Here is a 21,897-nt window from a genome sequence, read left to right on the forward strand (position 1 = left end):
GCTCAGCAGCAAATATACCTCCATATAAATCAGTTACTAAAGCAGAATACGAAAACATTACTAAAAGTAACTAGAATTGTGTAACTGTACCTCGGACAGTCAGTAGTCTCCACCTACTATTTATTACAAAGACGTTGACCCCACTGGGGAGATTTGGATTGTTAAAATCAACAGTGGCCCATACCAGGACACAACCTGGGCATTACAGATCCTTGTGGAGGTCGTATTGAAACCTTCAGTAGACACGACCAACTTATCCCGTTGACAACATAATACTGATATGACTTTCAGACATGCCCTTCCACTGCACGTAAAGGATTTGGATTTTTTTTATCAGCAGTGCCCTTGCCAAGATATAACCTGGGCCATTTAGATTCCTCGCGCAGTCTCCGGTTCTCCCGGAGTCGTTCGAGACTCTTGAGGCGGGAATAATAATAATACCAGCGAAAACAATAGTCTCCATCTATGTAATTGATGGAGACTAATAATAATAATAAAATAATGTGTTTTCCTTCCAGAAATCAGTATTTGGCACCTAGACAAAAGTTATGACGTCACGCATCTTTCCCCTCCCGGAAGCATTATGTGAAGACATGTAATTTAAAAGTAAAGTATGAGAGACCAGTGACGCAGGATGGTGTACTGGGGTGCAGTAAGGGTTAATGTTGATTCTGCACACGCCATCGATATGTTTCAAATTGGATCATGTGACGTAATACAGCGACGTAGGTTTTCCAGTGAGTTGCTAGTTAGTATGTTAGTGACGTCTTTTTGAGTCTAGTCCTCTGTTAAAGATTTGGTTCAGTTTAGGCCATACTTTCGAACATGATTGGTGAGATGCAGCCTTCGTTAACCCCTTCACTAAGATGAGAGAGAGAGAGAGAGAGAGAGAGAGTATCGCCCAGTTGAAAAAATAGCAAGCGTCATCGGGGTTAAGTGATGAAGAGAGAAGGGGAGAGAAATTAACCCTTTCACGCCAACTTAACTATTTTATTCTTGTACCACCAGATTTTATTCAGGTCAGGGGAGATCTCGTAGTGAAGGGGTTCAGGGGTTCTTTATCAGCCATACACTCCATCTCAGCCATAAATGTACAGGGTGTGCCAAAAGTAGTGTGGCGATTTTAATTTGAGGAACAGAAATAAAAACCAGAAAGACTTCGTTCAATTTTTACACGAGTCTGGTTTGTACGATTTATGTCCTTCACTATATTGATACCTGTACACCACTAGATTTTTTGTCGGGTCCTGTATTTGCTTTGGTAATTACACGTTTGTATGTGATTTTGAACATTATTACGGCCTTGCATGCTGTTCAAAACACTTCTTCGTGAATATCGTGTTCTGTTGTTACTCGTTACAGCTCAGCATAGTTATAGTGAACTGGGTATATGTGAAATTATGTGGCTTTACCTTTTTTTTTATTTAATTAACTCGGCCAAAAATTTTTACCCCCCTCGTGTGCTGAGTTCTTACTATGATTTAACCCAAGAATATGATGCCAGTTACGAAAGAGTGCCCTGCGATGGGTGAAGAGCTGTGGTGAAGAGCTGTGCCAATCCTTTTCTGTCACCAAGCTGTGTGAAATATGTTGAAGAGGGACGAAAATCTGAAACGAGTTAAGGTGAAGAACTGTAGTGAACGAATTCGTCTCTCTTTTATATAAGTTAATGATGAAGGAAAATCTAGATATGAAAAGTAAAATAAGTGAGCAAATGAAAGAGTAAATAGAGATAGCAACTGAAAAAGTGAGCGAGATAGCGATTGAAAAACTGATAGTGGGTGAAGTGAAGCAGTGTTGCCATCTGAGAGGTTAAGGGATGATTTTTTTTAATGACTTCCTCTACTGTAGACTTGCGTGGCCTCTCCACCCACGACTACTTGAGAGAGAGAGAGAGAGAGAGAGAGAGAGAGAGAGAGATTACGGTGTGAATGAGGTGGTTGGCCTTAATAAAAAGTGTTGTCAGTTTTATTACATCGTCTGAGAAAAGCAAGGAAGGAGAGAGAGAGAGAGAGAGAGAGAGAGAGGGCTGATGGGAGGGAAGGTTCATGGACGTGGTATTTTCACAAGGACTTAAACAGCCTCTGGGAAGTGACAGAAAAAAAGTTACCTATGCTATTTCCACTTTTAACTTGGCTTAATATTGGCATCCCTCCGTCTTAAATGTGGCATTGTAATATATTAACAAAGATAGGGTGCCTGTCACGAAGAAGTGCCGTGAAAAGGATATAGAGCCGTAGCATTGTCTTTGAGCTACGTTGAAAAAGCTATAGGACAAAAACCTGAAACAAAAGAATATGAAGGACAGGAATTTAAAAAAAAAAATAAAAGTACAAATAATGAGGATTTTTCTTTTTCGTTCTTGCCATCCCCAGTCGACGTTTTTCAGCTTTGAGGCGACTGGGACCTGGAGGGGTTGTGTGTCTTGAGGAACCATTCACTCAGGTACATCCGTCTTGAGGCTAAAATCGTAGGGTGGAAAGAATGAACCCTAAGTGACATTCTCGGGCGGAAGGGACTATTCATCTTCACACACACACACACACACACACACACACACACACACACACACACACACACACACACACACACACACACACACACACACACACACACACACACACACACACACACACACACACACACACACACACACTTTTCGACCTGGAAGGATTAGATACAGACCGCACCAGCTCCTCCATCAGACTTCACTCTTAATGTGAATATAATCGTGTTATAGTAAGAAAAAGATAAACATACGCTATTGGGTTGAAAGTTAGCAAGATATCGTGGCGGGAACGGGACACTCCAAGTACTGACACATCCAAAACACGTAATGGAAGAATTGAGAAGGGTGATTTTCATTTCTCGCTCCTGGGTGCGCTAGGTGAAGTGGCGTGCATTCTAATTATTGTCAGTCTTCACAGGTGTTTTATATGTGGCCCTCATAGGTAGGTCTTCCTTTCACTTTGGCGTACACAGTTTTAAGACGACCCTGAGTCCCGTTGTGTGAGACTGGAAACTTTGACACGTGGAGAGGCTCTGTTGACCGTGACTGTATTTAAAGAGCAACCACAACAGTTACTACACCCACACATTGCTCATTTAAGTCACAAATATTCTTAGTCACTACATATGCTTTTAAGTCACTAACACCTAAGTCACCAATATATACATCTAACAGTTACATAATTATACTTCTAACAATATTATAACAATCCTATATACTAACAGTCACAACATAATAGCAATCACAACATATACTTCTGAGTCACAACATATGCTAACACTCACAACATATACTTCTAACAATCACAACATGTATTTCTAACAGCCACATATACGAACACTCACAACATACTTCTAACAGCCACAACATACACCAACACTCACAACATACTTCTAATACCCACAACATACTTCTAACACCCACAACATACTTCTAACAGCCACAACATACTTCTAACACCCACAACATATACTAACACTCACAACATACTTCTAACAGCCACAACATATACTAACACTCACAACATACTTCTAACACCCACAACATACTTCTGACACCCACAACATATACTAACACCCACAACATACTTCTAACACCCACAACATATACTAACACCCACAACATACTTCTAACACCCACAACATATACTAACACCCACAACATATACTAACACCCACAACATACTTCTAACACCCACAACATACTTCTAACACCCACAACATATACTAACACCCACAACATATACTAACACCCACAACATATACTAACACCCACAACATATACTAACACCCACAACATATACTAACACCCACAACATACTTCTAACACCCACAACATACTTCTAACACCCACAACATACTTCTAACACCCACAACATATACTAACACCCACAACATATACTAACACCCACAACATACTTCTAACACCCACAACATACTTCTAACACCCACAACATATACTAACACTCACAACATATTCTAACAGCCACAACATTACTAACACTCACAACCTACTTCTAACACCCACAACATACGCATCTAACATTCAGCCACATATGCCTCTGATCCTGTACCAGGAAAACTAACAAATCTACCACAACGAGCCCATCTAACAAGCGCTTGTGTCCACGCTGAAGGGGTTATTAACTGGAGCATCCTTGCGTACGAAAAACCGCGCGCGCGCGCACACGCACACACACGCACACACACACACACACACACACACACACACACACACACACACACACACACACACACACACACACACACACACACACACACACACAGTCTCTCTCTCATTTGTCAAAAAGTATTCATGTAATCAAAGGAATGTACGATAGAGCGATAAAAATAGGCGGAATTTAACGACCATAACTCAGTCATCTAAAAGTGTATTGGGGAACACACACACACACACACACACACACACACACACACACACACACACACACACACACGCATTCCGTACCCAAAACCCCGTCTCCCCCTCCCCCCAAAAAAAACAATATACCCATCCAAAATAAAAACCGTTGAAATTTAAACTGAAATTTCAAAAGGCTGAGTCGGTAACGGTTGGTGATGCCATATGGAGCGGTATTTTTTTGTGAATTTATTAAGTTTGGCATTTCGTTTGCGTATTTTGGACTTGGCATTTTAAGTGAGTGTTTAATATTGACATTTTTGACGAGCATGGTAGGTAATGGCCTTCAATCCAGTGACGTATTGTATAGTTTATCCTGTTGCTGTCACGACGTCCTTTTAACCTCAGAAAGTTCCTAGTATTTAAAGTTAGGTAACAAAATCTAGTGTGCATGCTGCCTCCTACAGTTCCAGAAGTCGTAGCCCACCAAGAAATAATGTTTACCAGGCAGTTTGATTCAGCCGAGAGAAATTATGACAAGAGTTTAAAAATGATGATAAAAGAAAATGAAGATAAGAGTAAGAACCTTCACTGTGGAGAACGGGAAAAAAAAAAAAAGGAAGTAAGTGGAAGAGATATTGTGTGAATAACAGTGAAAGAAGAAGCGAAAATAGCAAGAGTAAGAAGTAAAGATATGAAAGAAACAGAGGAGAGGGTATTTTGTAGTTTGGCATCGATTTTATTGGTTGTATTCGGTAACTTGGCGAGATGCGACGACCTTGGGTGTGTTTACTCAGCTGAGTGAATGACAGTAAGAAATAGTGAAGGACTGGGGGAAGGAGTGAGTCTAGTGAAGGACTGAAGGAAGGAGTGAGTCTAGTGAAGGACTGAAGGAAGGAGTGAGTCTAGTGAAGGACTGAAGGAAGGAGTGAGTCTAGTGAAGGACTGAAGGAAGGAGTGAGTCTAGTGAAGGACTGAAGGAAGGAGTGAGTCTAGTGAAGGACTGAAGGAAGGAGTGAGTCTAGTGAAGGACTGGGGGAAGGAGTGAGTCTAGTGAAGGACTGGGGGAAGGAGTGAGTCTAGTGAAGGACTGAAGGAAGGAGTGAGTCTAGTGAAGGACTGAAGGAAGGAGTGAGTCTAGTGAAGGACTGGGGGAAGGAGTGAGTCTAGTGAAGGACTGAAGGAAGGAGTGAGTCTAGTGAAGGACTGAAGGAAGGAGTGAGTCTAGTGAAGGACTGAAGGAAGGAGTGAGTCTAGTGAAGGACTGAAGGAAGGAGTGAGTCTAGTGAAGGACTGGGGGAAGGAGTGAGTCTAGTGAAGGACTGGGGGAAGGAGTGAGTCTAGTGAAGGACTGAAGGAAGGAGTGAGTCTAGTGAAGGACTGGGGGAAGGAGTGAGTCTAGTGAAGGACTGAAGGAAGGAGTGAAGGACTGAAGGAAGGATGACAGACGGAACAGAAGGCTAGCAGAAATTAAATAAACAAATGTAAATAGATGAAATTAAGAAATCTAAGAATATTGAGAGAGAGAGAGAGAGAGAGAGAGAGAGAGAGAGAGAGAGAGAGAGAGAAGCTGACGGAAACACGGATGTGGTGCATGGAGGGGGAGGGAAGGGGGGGGGGAGAAGAGCAATTGTAGTGGTGGGGGAGGGGAAAATGATAATAATAGAGGACAGGGGGAAACAAGGAAAAGATAGTGTGGCAGACGAATGAGGGGAGAGAAGGTGGGGAGGAATGAGAGAGAGAGAGAGAGAGAGAGGAATGTATGTGAAAACGGGGAGAGGATGATAAAAGCATGATAAGGCGGAAAGAGTGAAGATGACGGAGCTAATGAGGATGAGGGGAAGAGGAAAGAAAGCTGAAGGATGGATACGTTAGGAAGAGAAGGAGAAGAGAGAGAAATTGGGAGAACAGATACAGGAGAAGGATTGGGGGGGGTGGGACGAACAAATGGAGGATAGGGAGAAGAAAGGAGATAAGAGAGGAAGCCAGAGAGAAGTGGAAAAAAACAAGAGGATAGCGAACGGAGGGAGTAAACTGATGAAGACAAAGGTGGGTGTGGACGCAGTGAGGTGTAGCCAGGGTGCTCATCTCCGTAACTTAGGTTTTTGATCCTGTGGCGGGTTATTCAGCCAGTAGCCCCTAGGTACTTCCCCTAGGTATTATCCCAGGTACATATTTTAACTGTTAACCCACAGGGGGTGGATAGACCCATTAATGGTGTCTCGCCAGCAGCCCAACTGACGTTATGAGGCCAGCAGTTTCGTAGCAAGCACCGCCAACCACTCAGCCACCGCGGCGGTGAAGTGAGGGAGGGAATTGAAGGTGCAAAGGATGTTGTGGAGGGAAGGAGGGAGGGTGAAGGGTAAGGTGGTAGTTGGGACCGGTACCTCTGTGTTACCCAAGGCCACGCGGGGAAGAAAATGAGGAAAACAGGGGGTTCAGTGAGAGAGAGAGAGAGAGAGAGAGAGAGAGAGAGAGAGAGAGAGAGACGCAATAAATATGATGTAAGAGACGTAAAAATAACAAATAAAAACAGCCAGTACATGGACTTAACACGTTTCTAGAGAGGCTTCAAAGTGGAAGGAAGCTGTACAGACACATGGTTACCTTTCATGTTTCTACCCGCACTGCATGTTACGTCAGTCACGTGAGGAGAGAGAGAGAGAGAGAGAGGATATAGCACTGGTGGAGTAAGATGAGGTTGTTGACGGGAAAGAGTGGAAGTGGGGAAAGACGGATAGATAGGTAAACAGGTTAGATAGATAAAAAGAAGGAAAGGTGGCAAGGAAGTGGGTAAATAATGAAAATAGAGGTAGTTCAGATTATTACTGTGCACGTGGATGAGAGAGACTGTATGAGGCAGGTCGGAAATGGAAAAAATTAAGTACACCAGCTGTTATTACTGGGCACGTGGAGAGAGAGAGAGAGAGAGAGTGAGAGAGAGTAAATCCCTACCCAGAGATATGTTGTGTAAATGGGGTGGGGTGGGGTGTGGTGGGGAGGAGGGAGTGAAAAGCTGAGGATGAGCTGGTTTGAAGCTGTTACGGAGAAACCTGAAGACCTAGGAGCTGGGCTTGCATGTGCTGTGCTATAATCTACCGAGAGAGAGAGAGAGAGAGAGAGAGAGAGCTGTGGTTGTTCAATACTTACTCAGCTGTCGGTACTGAGCGGGTGAGAGGAGGAGGTGGGGGTGGAGGAGGGTTGAAGGCAAGACTTGTGGAGAGAGAGAGAGAGAGGGGCGGGGGATCATTGTTCTGGTTGCACATACTGAACTTTGTACTGGAGACAAGGGGTGTAGGAAGGAAAGAAAGAAGAGAGGGAGGGAAGAAGTGGAGGAAGGGAGGAAGGAGAAAGAAGTAAGGAAGGAGAGTAAAATTAAACTAAAGGTAAGTGGAAGAGAACAAGGGAAGGAAAGGGGAGTGAAAGATGGCAGAGAAACGAGAGATAGAAGTGAGGAAGGGATGGAAGATTGGAGAGAAGAAAGAGAATAATGGATGGATATAAAGAGAGAAGAGAAACGAGGGTAAGGAGGAGGGGAATAAAGAATGGTATTAAGAAGGGAAAAAGGGTGGAAAGAAAAAAGGAAGGAAGAGAAGAACGATGAGGAGGAAGAGATATAAATATAGAGGAGGAAAAGAACTGGGAAGGGGAAAGAAAGGAACTCGATTGTTTAAGAAAAAGTGGAAGCAGGAGAGTAAGGAAGGGCGGGAAGGATTGGCGTGAAGAATGGGGAGAGAGAGAGAGAGAGAGACGGGGGAGGGGAGTGGTTGCATTTACTGAACTTTGTCCTGGAGGGAAAGTTTTGAAAGGAGGAAGAGGGAAGTGAGGGATGGAGGAAAGGAAAGATAATAAATACGTGAAAAGGAAGGAATGTGGATGATAAGGGCAGAATTTGTTGAAGGAGAGGGAAAGGAAAAGCAGAGAGAGAGAAAAAGTAAAATTAGAGAGGGAAGTCTAAAGTGAAGGAAGAAGAACGTGGAGAGAAAAGGTGAGAGGGAGGAAGAGGAAATGGGCAGGACAAGTGGAGGGAAGGAGGAAAGACGAGCCAAGAGGGAGGTGGTGGTGGTGGTGGTGGTGGGTGAGGAAACACTGAAAGCAACTATAAAGAGAGAGAGATGGGTGAGATTTGAAATATTTACACACTTTCGTAATAAAGTCAGGAAAATGAACAAGCGAGATAAAAGGTGGAATGTGAGCATTTGCAGACTTTCGTGGTAAATTTACGGAAATGAAGAACCGAGAAAGAGAGAAAGATGGGAGGGGGGGCGAAAGGGAATGTGGATTTTTTTGTGAGTAAACGATGATTTTTTTTTTTAAGGCAAGGAAGAAAGAACCAAAGGCCAGAAGCCCGTAAGATATTTCCCTCCAAGAAGGAAAAAAAACACGATAACAGAGATCCAAATTCAAGATCCGTTCATTTCGAGATGCCTGGACACACTGTGTTTAAAAGACTGGAGGTCATAGGCAGTTGGAAATACAGAGAGAGAGAGACAGTTCCAGAGTTGACTTGTTGCATTCATAAAGGACTGGGAGTAACGGTTAACTCTTGCATTTGAGAGTTGGACAGACAAGGGATGAGAGTATGTTACTAGACGGGTGCTACTCTTCCACCCTAGTGGTGCAGGGATGCAGTCAGTTCAGAGGAGCAGTGACCATTGAAGTAGCGATAGAAAAGAGATAATGATTGTGTGTGTGTGTGTGTGTGTGTGTGTGTGTGTGTGTGTGTGTGTGTAAGCCCTCCTTTAGCCAAATGGTTACGGGGAATCCCACCAAGGTTAGTGTTAGTGGGCAGAATGAGCACCTATAACCTCTCTCTCTCTCTCTCTCTCTCTCTCTCTCTCTCTCTCTCTCTCTCTCTCTCTCTCTCTCTCACACACACACACACACACACACACACACACACACACACACACACACACACTTCTTTCATGTGCCCTCCCTCTCCACTCCTCCGAATCCCTTATACTCCTTTCTTTCATCATTGTGTCTTCCTGCTTCCCTTCGTCCCTCCTTTCCTCTCCTCACTCTTCCCTCTCTCCTCTCCCTTCCTTCCTTCTTCCTTCTCTCCTCTCCCTCCCTCCTTCCCTCCCTTCCTCCCTCCACGTTTTCTTGGCCTTTACGTTAACTGAAGACACAAAAGTGTTTCAGTCATCACTTTTTATTTCTGTGTGTGTGTGTGTGTGTGTGTGTGTGTGTGTGTGTGTGTGTGTGTGTGTGTGGAGAAAGTATAAAGTCTCTGTGTGCGTGTGTCATATTGGGTTTGTAATCACGTGTGTGTGTATACATTGTAAGATAAGCGTGTGGATGCGTGGATGTAAGAGATAATAAGATATATATACTGGTAGGAGAGGGCGGTGTGTGTGTGTGTGTGTGTGTGTGTGTGTGTGTGTGTGTGTATGCTGTTCGTTATTAACCATTTACAACGCTTGGTGGTAACCATACAATCAGAGCACAGGATGAAGTGGAGTCTACTATGTTCCCCTTGTTAACTAGGTGGAAAGATGCAGATGCGGCATCCACCTAAGAACTAAACCACACTTTTCCCCGTTCCTCGCTATGTCCAGGCGTTGCCAACCGCAAGGGAACATCGGTTCACTGCACGGGACGGCCCTGCAGTGAATGTCTTGCCTGTGGTTGATGGGTCTGCTCGGCCAGACGGATTGGAATAAATCACAACGAGGTGAAAATTTATCAAAACTTTCACATCCAGACTATGGTTCTGTGCATTGAGCATCATAATATTACATCAGTTCAGAATACCACCCTCACCACCACCACCACCCTCATCGCCACCGTCACCCTCATCACCTCTACCACCCTCACCACCACCACCACCATCACCCTCATCATCACCCTATGGACCCTATGGACTAGAGTGACCTTGACGGGCTGTGTGGCTGGTGCCCGGTCTAACATATTTTATTTTTTTGTCCCAGCCGAGCCCAAGTTGCACGTGATATTTTAAACCTGTAAGAGAGAGAGAGAGAGAGAGAGAGAGAGAGAGAGAGAGAGCAAATTGCTGTGGGAATGATGGAATATGATGAAACGATTTGTGGGAAAGTGGGTTGGCGTAGTTTGGGCAGAGGGGAGGAGAGGGAGAGGAGTGGAGGAGGAGAGGAAGAGAAGTGGAGGAGGGAAGAGGGAGGGAGAGAAGTGGAGGAGGAGAGGGAGAAATGTTAGAGGAGGAGGGATATGTGTTGGAGAGAGAGAAAATGAGAGAAGTATAAGAGGGGAGGCGGTGGAGGAAGAGTAAGAGTGTGGGTTGAAAGTAGGTGGAGGATGAAGGAAGATGTTACTGCGAGGTGAAGGAGGGAGAAGTGCGATGTAGAGGAGGAAAGGAAGCAGAGAGGTGATGTGCAAGAGGAGGAGAGGGAAGAGGAATGGAATATGAAGGAGTGGGGAGGTAGGGATGAGAGAGGGAGTGAGATTATGAGAGAATGACTTGTAAGAGCGGTAGGGTAGGGGATATTGGGAAGTAGAGAGGCGGGGAGGTGTAGGAAGGAGGGGTTTGGTGGCGTATGGAGACAGACTGAATGTGGAGAGAAAGAGAGGGTGGGAGGGGAGACATCAAGTGAAGAGAGACTGAGGGAGAGACAGGGAGAGAGGTTGTGTGGGAGGGAGGGGTTGGGTGGCATATGGAGACATAGACTGGATGTGGAGAGAATGAGAGGGTGGGTGACGGAGGGGGAGGGGAGACAGCATGTGGAGGGAGACTGTGGGAGAGACAGGGAGAGAAGTGGTGTAGGAGGGAGGGAGCTGAGTGAGGTGGTAGAAAAACACATGTTGGTAACTCACCCTCACACAAACCGCCTGAGAGCCAGCCAGCACGCGTTACACCAGACACGTGTGACATTCCCGGTGCTGTGGCTGTGCTGAAGTGCCTCTGTGTCTGTGTGCTCTGTGTATACCTGTGATGACCCCCCCTTGAGCTGCGTGTTTTGCTCTGGTGGAGACTCTTGGCGGTAAAAGCAAAGTGACACGTCGATAGGCAAAAACTGGTCTTGCGGGTGGTAGATGCCGGATAGTGCAATAGTTTGGGTGCGAGTCCTTCACCGCTGCACTCTGCAGTCAGTCCTTCAGTCCTTGTCTACTCTGTGTCCTGGGCGGGTCACGTACGCCAGGACCCAACACGTGGCTAAGGACAGTACTTTGAGACGTGCTTAGCGTCTGGTCTTGGTGTTGTGAAGTGCGGGTTGAGCAGTTGAAAAGTAGTGTTGGATAGTACATTGAGGCGTGGTTGGTGGTGTGTGGTTTTGTGGTGCTGTGGCATTGTCAAGTGCGGGTTGACCAGTTGATAGTAGTGTTCGTGGTTGTTGTGGTGGGTGGCGGTGGTGGTGGTGGTGGTGGTGGGGCGTGTGGTGTGGACGGGGCATGGAGGTGGGCGTCACTACCTTGGTGCAGGTGGGCGTGCTGGGGTTGGTGTTCGGGAGTGTGAAGGTGGCGCTGCTGGGGTGTTGGCTTCTCACCACCTTAGCCTCATGGACGGCCAAGACAACCTCGTGTTTGCGGGGCTCCCTATCCCGCCCATTGGGTGCTCTAAGGACCTGGGCGGGGGATCAAGGCGGGGCAGTGTGGCCAGCAGCGGGGGTGGGGACTCGCGACGGGGCAGCCTGGGCAGCAGCAGCACGAGTGACAGCCCCCTGAAACACAAGGGTGAAAAGCTGCTGCAACACCTCCTGCACCCCCTGGACTACTACCACCACCAGCAGCACAAACGCCGCTCCCGTAGCAACTCCCTCTGTGTCGATGGACTCGAGGACGATGGCGGGGGAGGGGAGCCCCGCCGTCGCTCGCTCACCCCGGACATAACATCCAACCCCCTTGTTCAGAAGAAACCCCTGGCCCGGTCCCTCACCCCGGACCCGCCTCGGGAGCGTCGAGGGTCGACGGACGCATGGCCTGTGTACCGGCCCACGGCCAGGCCCCGCGGCAGGCCCTTCCACGGCCTCACCCTGCAGATTCCCGACGCCAACAAAATCAACAACAATGTCACCATCACTGTACCTGGCCCCGCCACCGCTCCCGCCACGACGGGACCAACGCTGCAAGTGCCCGTCATGGACACCCCCGTCATCATGGTGGAGGAGACAGATGGCGACGGAGGCGGCAGCAGCAACGGTAACATTAGTGAAAGCAGCAGCGGTATGACCGCAGATGCCTCGTTTTCCTTCCACTCGGCGTCATCTCTGCAGGCCGACATTCCCCCTGGCCACCATCGGGCTCGCCGCAGGAGTTTATCGCCTTTCAAGTTCTTGGAGAAGCGGCTGTCCCGATCCAAATCCCCTCAGCCGAGCGGCCGCAACCTCAAGGTTCCCTTGGGCGGCTCCAGCAGCCTGGGGGGAGGGTCGGTCCGGTCCCTGTCCCGGTCCCCCCTGGGCCAACGCAAGAGCTACCCGTGGGACGCCTCGCACCTCAAGCTGCGGCCGGGGCTGCTGTCGCCCACCACGCTCCCGCCCTCCTCCGCCCATAGCCACACCCACCTCATCCTGCCCCCACACTCGGCCCACCCTGATAAGCGGCCTGACAAACGATGTCTGACGGTGGACCTGCAGGACCCCAGGACCATGATCAAAGGCGTGGACGACGACACCAGCTGGGCACATTTCTGGGGCGACGAGCGTGACGGAAATGTTGCATCGCTCAACAAGACCAGGAGGATCGTCAAGAGCTGCCATGACCTCAACGAAACGTCAGACGTAGAGAAGCTGTACTCCATCTATGACCAGATCATCAAGGAAGGTACGACACTGCGGGGCAGGGTATGGTAGGGCACGGCAGGGGTAGGTCAGGGTTGGACAGTGGGGTACTGTAGGGTTGGGCAAGGAAAAAGCAGGACAGGGCAGGAGAGGCAGGTAGTAATAATGGTTATTTAGTTTAGATGAGATGGAACAGTACCTAGAAATTATCAGATGAATGTAAAGAGTAAAGACATTATAGAGCATAAAATACTCCCTTGGGTGCATATTTAGCGTTTTCATTATTTTGTAACTGTTATATTTTTTTTAGTTCTTGATAACGCTAGATGACTTTATTTCGCCTACGGGGGAAGAACTAAATTGTCTAGAGTAGAAAAGAGCATAAAGTTCATGTTTTTTTTGTTAGAGAAGAAAAACTAATTTATTTGAGTTAGCAGAGAGTATAGTTCTGCCAATAATGCTTTGTAGCCACATCCAGAAACTACATCGTCTAACTCAACTCTAAGATGTCTTGCTGCCAAAGGTGTCGCCTCAGCGGCTTCACTCCGATGACGTACTTTAATATTTTGCTCTTCCTGTCTCAAGACGATTTCATTCACCGTAGGACAGACTTTAAGAACGTGAGGGGTTAAATAAAGACCCATATTTTCTTCGTTTAGCGATTTATTTTTGAATATTGCTGGTTTATATCCATTCGTATGTTATTTATGCAGAGTTTGGTGGTATTGGAATGATTCAAATATCACAGAAGAGTATAGTAAGGAATAATAAACACAATAAATCGCACAGGAAGAGGTGTTAGGGAGCCTTCTTGACCCACGAGCATACGGGCCAAAGACTCCATTAACCCCTCCGCGTAAGACGACTCCCGTCAGCTGAATAAAATCGTCTAAAGATAGCAAGAATAGAGAAGACGTGATCGGTGGCAGGAAGGTTAAAAAGTACATAAATCGCCGTATATATTTTTTTTCTTGCTGCTAGGGGAGACTTCCAGACGATTTTCCTCAGCTAATTAAAAGGATAATTTAATGAAGGCTATTATCTAAGCCTTTCAGTTCGAGAAGTATTGAGTCGCTTGTAGCAGGAATGAAATATAGGAAGAGTATTTTATTATTATTATTATTATTATTATTATTATTATTATTATTATAGGTATATGTGAAGCTACGGAACGTGGTAAAAGTTTTTTTGGCTTATCTGATGGAGCTAGGATTCCGTGGGCTTGAATGATGAGTGAATGGAAGCGTGGCCCGTTGAATTGGGCAAACATATACTGTCTGGACGTTGCTACTCCTCACCCTGCCATAGGGTGAGAAAAGTCTGGATGATGATGATGGATTATTATTATTATTATTATTATTATTATTATTATTATTATTAACACCAGGAAACCATTTACTACGCTGGGTGGTAACCATATAACCAAATTTTGGCGCCTGGTGGTTTAGTGGGTAATTATTGTGCTCCAATCGGATTGAGCCGGTGAAGGTTTATATCCAAGGGGTGGTTGGGGTTTATTGCTCACGTAATGCCACTCAGGGATGAGTGAGGCTGGTCACTCTCATCTTAAATGTCAGGACCAACTGCCTAGGCCCGGGCTCCTACGCTCCTCATGGGGCAACGTAGGATTGGATGATGGATGGATGGATGATGATTATTATTATTGTTGTTGTTACTTTTATTATTATTATCATTATTACAGTATTATTATTATTATTATTATTATTATTGTTGTTGGTATTCAGCTTGCTAAGCTGGATACTGTATTTAATGCTGTTTTTCCTGTACTCTTTTTATTTTAAATTGGTCTACAGTAATTGTCATCACTCCCTTTTGAATGCCTATTTATATCAAAGGATTAACGCCAGAGTATGATGCTAGTCATGAAAAAGTTGTGATAGTGTAGAGCCGTAGCATTCTCTCTCTCTCTCTCTCTCTCTCTCTCTCTCTCTCTCTCACACACACACACACACACACACACACACACACACACACACACACACACACACACACACACACGAATAGAGTACCTGTATATTATTTTGTATGTATTGCAGTGTTCGGCTCGCACTTGCCCGCCTCCAAGCATAGAATATCGATAGGACGAGGTGACAGACAGTAGGTAGAAGAGTTAGCTGATTGCAGCCACTGACGCCAGTAGTATTGTTTATATTATAATTGACATATATTTTTCCTGTTATTACTGATACTTTTAGACATCTGTATTTGACCTTTGGGAGAACTGTTATTATTATTATTATTATTTATTTTTCCTATTATTACTGCTACTTCCTGACATTTTTACTTGACTAAGGAAGGCCTGGTATTTAAGTGACGGCCATGCTTTTATTAGTTCATGCTATTTTATTATGTTATTCAGTTTAGGATTGGCCCCTTGTAGTGAAGCGACGGAGGGAGGGTAGATCTAGCCTCGCCAGGTCCAGAAGTGTCTCCTAAGCTGAATAAAATCGTCTGGAAATTGCGAGAATAAAAGAAATATATTGTCGGACTGAAGGGGTTAATGAAGGCGATTTCTAACCTGTCCAGTGTATTGTGTTGAGGAATGGAGGTTGTTGTGTTGTTATTGTGTTGTTATTCTTGTGTTATTATTGTGTTGTGTTACTGTGTTCTTATTGTGTTACTGTTGTGTCGTATTGTTATTTTGTTGTTCTGTTGGTGGTGGTGGTGTTGTCCCAGGCTCATCTGAACGTAGATCCCGGTGGACTGCAGGCCAGAGTTGCCCATTTGCAGTCCACTATCTTCCTTTCGGGGGATAGAAGGACGTTTTTATAACCGGGCAGCTCCACCGCCCTCTCACGTCGATGCCACCATGCGAAGGCTTCTCTCTCCAGTCTTTCAAAGGCGGTGTGTCCAGGCGTCTCGAAATGGACGGACGTTGAATTTGGCTGTTAGCATGTTTTTATTTATTTTTTTAACGGAACAATCTTGCTGACTTGTGGCCTTGGGTTCCTTCTTCCTTGCATAAAAAAAAGAAGAAGTCTGGATAGGAATGCGTGAAGGCCATTTTTCCCGGTACAAAAGACAGGATATGGCGGTGAACAATGGGTAAATAGGTGAATAGATAGATAGATAGATGAATAGATAGATTGATAGACATGAACCAATAGATAGATCGAGATAGATAAATAATAATGAGCTGATAGAAAGACCGATAGATAATTGATAGACGTATGAACCGATAGATATAATAATTGATAGACAAAGATGAACCGAGATGTAATTGATAGGGATGGACCGATAGATATAATTGATAGACAGGGATGAACCGATAGATATAACTGGTAGGGATGAACCGATAGATATAATTGATAGACAGGGATGAACCGATAGATGTAGTTGATAGACAGGGATGAACCGATAGATGGACCAAGATAGATAATTGATAGAAGTGAACCGATAGATAGACTGAGGTAATTGATAGAACGGGATTAACTGATAGACAGATAGATAATTTTTGGACTTTGTTTACGCGAGAATATGACAACTTTGGGTAAACAGATGAATAGATAGATTGACAGAGGGATGAGCCGATAGATAGACCGAGATAGATACTTTTGGAGCCCGTCTGTGTGTGTGATGAGTGGCATTGTTTTTCTCTTCATAGACAGTACTACAGCTTTGCATCCTTTCCATAGCACTTCTTCGTGACTAGCACGGTATTCTAACATTATACTTCTCTCGGCGTAACTTGGCCCAGGTTTTTGTCCTTTTGTGGTCTATTTCACGTAGCTCAGTGCCAGAAAAGAAGACAGCACTACGGCTCTGCATCCTAGCACTTCTTCGTGATTGGCACTATAGTCGTGTTAAATCGATTGTTAGACTTAGCATTGGAGAGATGTCAAGTTCAGGGCAAATTAAACGATAGATTGCAGTTTTAGGCCAGATTAAAGTGAAAAGGGTATAGGTTGAGCGTGGAGGGAACGAGGCAGCCTGACCTAGCGGATGCCAGGTAAAAGTCTCCAAGGTGATATAAATAGGTGGTTTAAAATGGCACTGCCCTGATAACCCACTCGCCCTCCTGTAATTAATATACAGTAATCCAGTTTAGCTTTATAATGTCCATATTTGTTCTCTTTAGCTTTAAAATTGCCATCTCCATCCTGAATGCGAGAAATTGCTATCTTGAATGCTGATCTGTATCGAGATTAACACTGGCCTGTGCTGCTAGTCACGAAGAAGCGTTGGGGGAAAATACAGGGCCATAGTGTAGTTATTGAGCTACGGGAAGAATGACAAAAATATCCCCCAAGTTAAAGTGAATTTCCTTAACTGTGTGTGTCAAAAGTCATCATAAGAAAATCAGTAACATTCCAACCTAACGCATTTCTCTCTCTCTCTCTCTCTCTCTCTCTTTCTCTGCCCGATCAGACAGGTGGACTTGCTCCTAGTTAGTCCCTCTTGACACAGCAGTAAAATTAGGGACTTGGATATTACATCGTCTGTTGCGATTCGTGTTCTGTGTGAAAATTAAGACTAAAAATTATCTTCCTTTTTTCCCCTCGTGTTGTCAATAAACATTAACCGAAGCCTTTTTCTTATAAGGCCCATCATCATAATCATCATCCATACCGGTACCTCATTCCCGACCGAGAGTGGTGAAGTAAGGTCCGGAAAGAGAGAGAGAGAGACTGTCCAGTTGAGAGGGTCACTCATTCGCTCATAATTTCTACCCTTACCCTATTTGAAAAAAAGTCACACTCAAGCGTCACACTACCATCCACATCATATGAATCCCTCCTCCCCTCCCTGCGCCTCCCCTCCCCCAGTCCTTGCAACTCTCGATACAAGCTCCACTAATCCTGCGCAATTCAGCAACTCGAAATGTATCACACGCAACTCCAGCTTTGGCAAAACGAACCCTTAACAGATGGGCACACTAATCTTGGAAAACTTTTGCCTGAAGGAAATGACCAAGTTTGTGGGGGAAGTTGGATCTGGGAAGATGCAGGAAAAAGGAGTAATTGCGGGACGTTTGGTTCGACTCGTGTGTGTGTGTGTGTGTGTGTGTGTGTGTGTGTGTGTGTGTGTGTGAAGAATAACTGAAATGTGTAATTAATCACATTTTTAAAACTTCGAAGCTGTTGACCGAAACAGTGACTCAGGTTTCGGTACTGCTTCGATTGCGTTTCACTATTTTTGAGAGTTCTGAAGCACCGTTCCCTAAGACGGCGCACCATTCTAGTAAAAAGGATTGGTTAGAACGGTGACACATTGAAATCATCCAAGATAAGTGAATCAGATTTAAATAAGAAATATAATTCATTCATAAAACGGACCTGCGCGAATTTGAGACTGTTCATCCATTATTCAGCAATGTTTTGGGGTAAGTGACTATTTCGCGGTGCAGTTTGGGTATCTGTTAGTAGTAACACCGATATATAAGCAAACCAGAGCCATACCAAACAAAAACAAAAAAACCACCACACCCGACACCATTGCCGTACCACTACCACCACACTACATCGCCACCGCCACCACATTGCACCCTCACCACTACCTCACTACACCACCACTACCTCACTGCACCACCACTACCACAACAGTACAGTACACTACACAGAGTTAAGGCTACCTAATTATTGCGCAACCTCAACTTGTTATACAAACCAGTACATAACCTAATCCGAACAAAGCACACTGCCACCACCACCACCAGCTGGAGTCTAACTAACCATCCCTTTACCTGTTGATAGCCTAACCAGACCAAACCACAATCAGTGCACACCACGCGTAACCAAACACAGCGTAACCTAACCTAACATAATACAATCTAACCAAACCAGACCAAACTCGACCCGACCCGACCCGACCTAACCTTACCTTACCTTACCTTACCTTACCTTACCTTACCATACCACACCACACCAAACCTAACCTAACTTATTCTGGTCTCATCCTCATCGTCAGTCAGAGCGAGGGGTAGGGCAGAGGGAATGGACTGGGCTGCACATTAGCTACAAAACAGGTCTGTTCGCTTAGGTAAGAGTCGTAAAACAGGTTGCTGTAGATGTGAAGAAAGGGGATTGGTGGGCGAGTGGGGGGTGGCCTAGAAGACTGTCAGTGGCTCGGCTTTTATCACTGAGGGAATAGTAACAGCTGTGTGTGTGTGTGTGTGTGTGTGTGTGTGTGTGTGTGTGTGTGGAGGAGAATGACTATCATGTATTCCTGTTATCAATTGGGGATTTTTTATTTGGCTGATTTTTTATGGCATGAGAGAAATGACGTTTTATTCAATTCCTGTTATCGTGGCAATTATTTTGATTGATTTATTTATATATTAATTTTTGCTCAGAAAGGATGTTATGCTGAGTTGTAGGTGTTAATAAACCTCTTCAGTCCAACGATTATTATAACCTTGCAACCACCGGACGAGTTTACTCACATGTAGTCAGAATGTTAGTGTTGAAGGAGGCTGTCTAACCCGTCCAGTTCAATTAGTCTCCCTGTAGCTGAACTCAATCGTTAGGGAAAAGCCTGAGGAAACGAGAAATAACGTAATCTAGTTTTGGAATATAATCGAGCTTTTTGTTTTTCTGCCTTTCAGTAGGCGAGGTTTATTTGGCTTCTGAGGGATGTTTTTATGGTGGGGTGGCTTGTGGTATATTTCACTGATTCTGCCACCACAAAGGGTTAAGGGAAGTATGTGTGTGTGTGTGTGTGTGTGTGTGAGAGAGAGAGAAAGAGAGAGAGCGTTAATCATATGGATTTATTTTACTCCTAAACTGATTGTGGTGAGAAAGTGAGCGTGTGTGTGTGTGTGTGTGTGTGTGTGTGTGTGTGTGTGTGTGTGTGTGTGTGTGTGAAGAGTTTATTGCCCACACACAAAAAAAATATGTACACGAATGCCCACAGTTACACACATCACATCGGTACACATTCACGCTTATTAAAAAAAAAAAAAAAAAAAAAAAAAAAAAAACTGCCCTGACATTGTTACTTATATAGAGCACAGTGAACAATGCAGAGCTGACGCCGAGTTTGCTATTGTTTCAGCACACACACACACACACACACACACACACACACACACACACACACACACACACACACACACACACACACACACACACACACACACACACACACACACACACACACAATTACCTCACGTAATAACTCCCTCACAGTTGCCCGCAGTATTTGTAACATAAATGTTAATCCTCTCATAATCGGGGCAATTCTAGTAATCTCTCAGATACGATTAAGTGTGTGTGTGTGTGTGTGTGTGTGTGTGTGTGTGTGTGTGTCAGACGGGGTGGGAATGATTTGGGGAAAAAAAAAATCCTATAAGTAAAACCAATCATATAAGTACGTATGGGAAAAAAAAAAGATTGTATTATTAAGAGGATAGAACCAGCTGCGTTGAAAAGTTGCAAATATTGAGTCTTAGGTATGAGGTAGGAACGAGTCTCCTTGGTTACGAGTCAGATTAACCCTCCAGTCAAACTACACTTGTCCACTAGCCGAGGTGAATGGGGTTAAGGAATTTTGCCAGATTATTATCATAGGGAAGTGGCGGTGAGAGAGAATGGGTAGAGTTAGGTGAAAGTGTGTTTGGTTAGACACATGTGGCTAGATCCCCGGTTGTATTCGTAGGTAAAAACACACCTGTATTCACACACTTGTTGCCACGTTGCCCTGTCTCCCCCTCCTCCCTCTCTCTCTCTCTCTCAAAAATAAAAAATGCGTCATCGTACTGAAAAGTTTGTGATGTTTATATGATCACAGTGGGTTTTATATTTATTTTTATTTATATATTTATATTTTTTTGCGGTGTGTTTGTTCTTTGAGGTGATGTTATTTTTAGTTTTGTAGAGATTGGCGATGATAGAATGAAATAGAGTCTGGTTACTGAACAACAGAGTCTGGTTACTGAACAACAGGGTCTGGTTACTGAACAACAGTCTGGTTACTGAACAACAGGGTCTGGTTACTGAACAACAGGGTCTGGTTACTGAACAACAGAGTCTGGTTACTGAACAACAGAGTCTGGTTACTGAACAACAGTCTGGTTACTGAACAACAGGGTCTGGTTACTGAACAACAGGGTCTGGTTACTGAACAACAGGGTCTGGTTACTGAACAGACAGGTCATCCGTAAGTCGACAGGTGATGTGACCTGGTATCGCGAGTTTTTAGTTGGAAACAGATAAGATGGGAATGGTGACGAACTGATCATGTGTGGGAGCCTCGTGGACCCCCCCCCCTCTCTCTCTGTCGTGTGTGTGTCATTTTATGGCTGTAGCAACAGGTGTGTTTGTTAGCACACACACACACACACACACACACACACACACACACACACACACACACACACACACACACACACACACACACACACACACTGCGCGCCGAGGAAGAGGGAGGGTAATACCTAATCAAACCTAGTAGCGGCATTAATATTATGTAGATGGACGGTTATTAAGAAGTGAAAATAACTGGATTTTTTTACCTGAGTGTTTTCAGTGATGATTTAATACCTACCAGCCTTGACAAAGTCTCAGTATTACAATTACTTGTCTCCCCTCTGCCAACCTACCTGCCTACCTACCTACTTACCTACCTACCTACCAACCAACCAACGAACCAACCTCCTTACCAGCCTCCTACCTGCCTCTTTATCCACCTATTTGCCTGCTTCTTAACCATCCTACCTGCTTGCCTACTGACCAACCTACCTACATATCTACCTACCAGTCAGTCGCCTGCCTACCTACCTGTTTGCTTGCCCGTTTCTGCCAATCAGCCTACTTACGTTACCTGTGTTACCTGTTTTTCTACTTAGCCATTCTTCCCACATGCCTGGTACTC

General features: G+C 44.9%; 1 protein-coding gene across 1 annotated transcript in view; it reads left to right on the forward strand.

Moving 5' to 3' along the window:
- Nucleotides 1–11,769: 11,769 nt before the first annotated feature.
- SNF4Agamma (SNF4/AMP-activated protein kinase gamma subunit) overlaps nucleotides 11,770–21,897 on the forward strand; it is a 111,837-nt gene continuing 101,709 nt past the window's right edge. The window contains exon 1 of the mRNA XM_080280496.1: nucleotides 11,770–13,108. Within this exon, the coding sequence (XP_080136622.1) occupies nucleotides 11,848–13,108 (1,261 nt within the window). The 5' untranslated portion in view covers nucleotides 11,770–11,847. The remainder of the gene's footprint in view (nucleotides 13,109–21,897) is intronic.

Source organism: Coenobita brevimanus, chromosome 85 (genome assembly GCF_032717465.1).
Source record: "Coenobita brevimanus isolate Jiangsu-jjx chromosome 85, ASM3271746v2, whole genome shotgun sequence".
Lineage (NCBI taxonomy): Eukaryota > Metazoa > Arthropoda > Malacostraca > Decapoda > Coenobitidae > Coenobita > Coenobita brevimanus.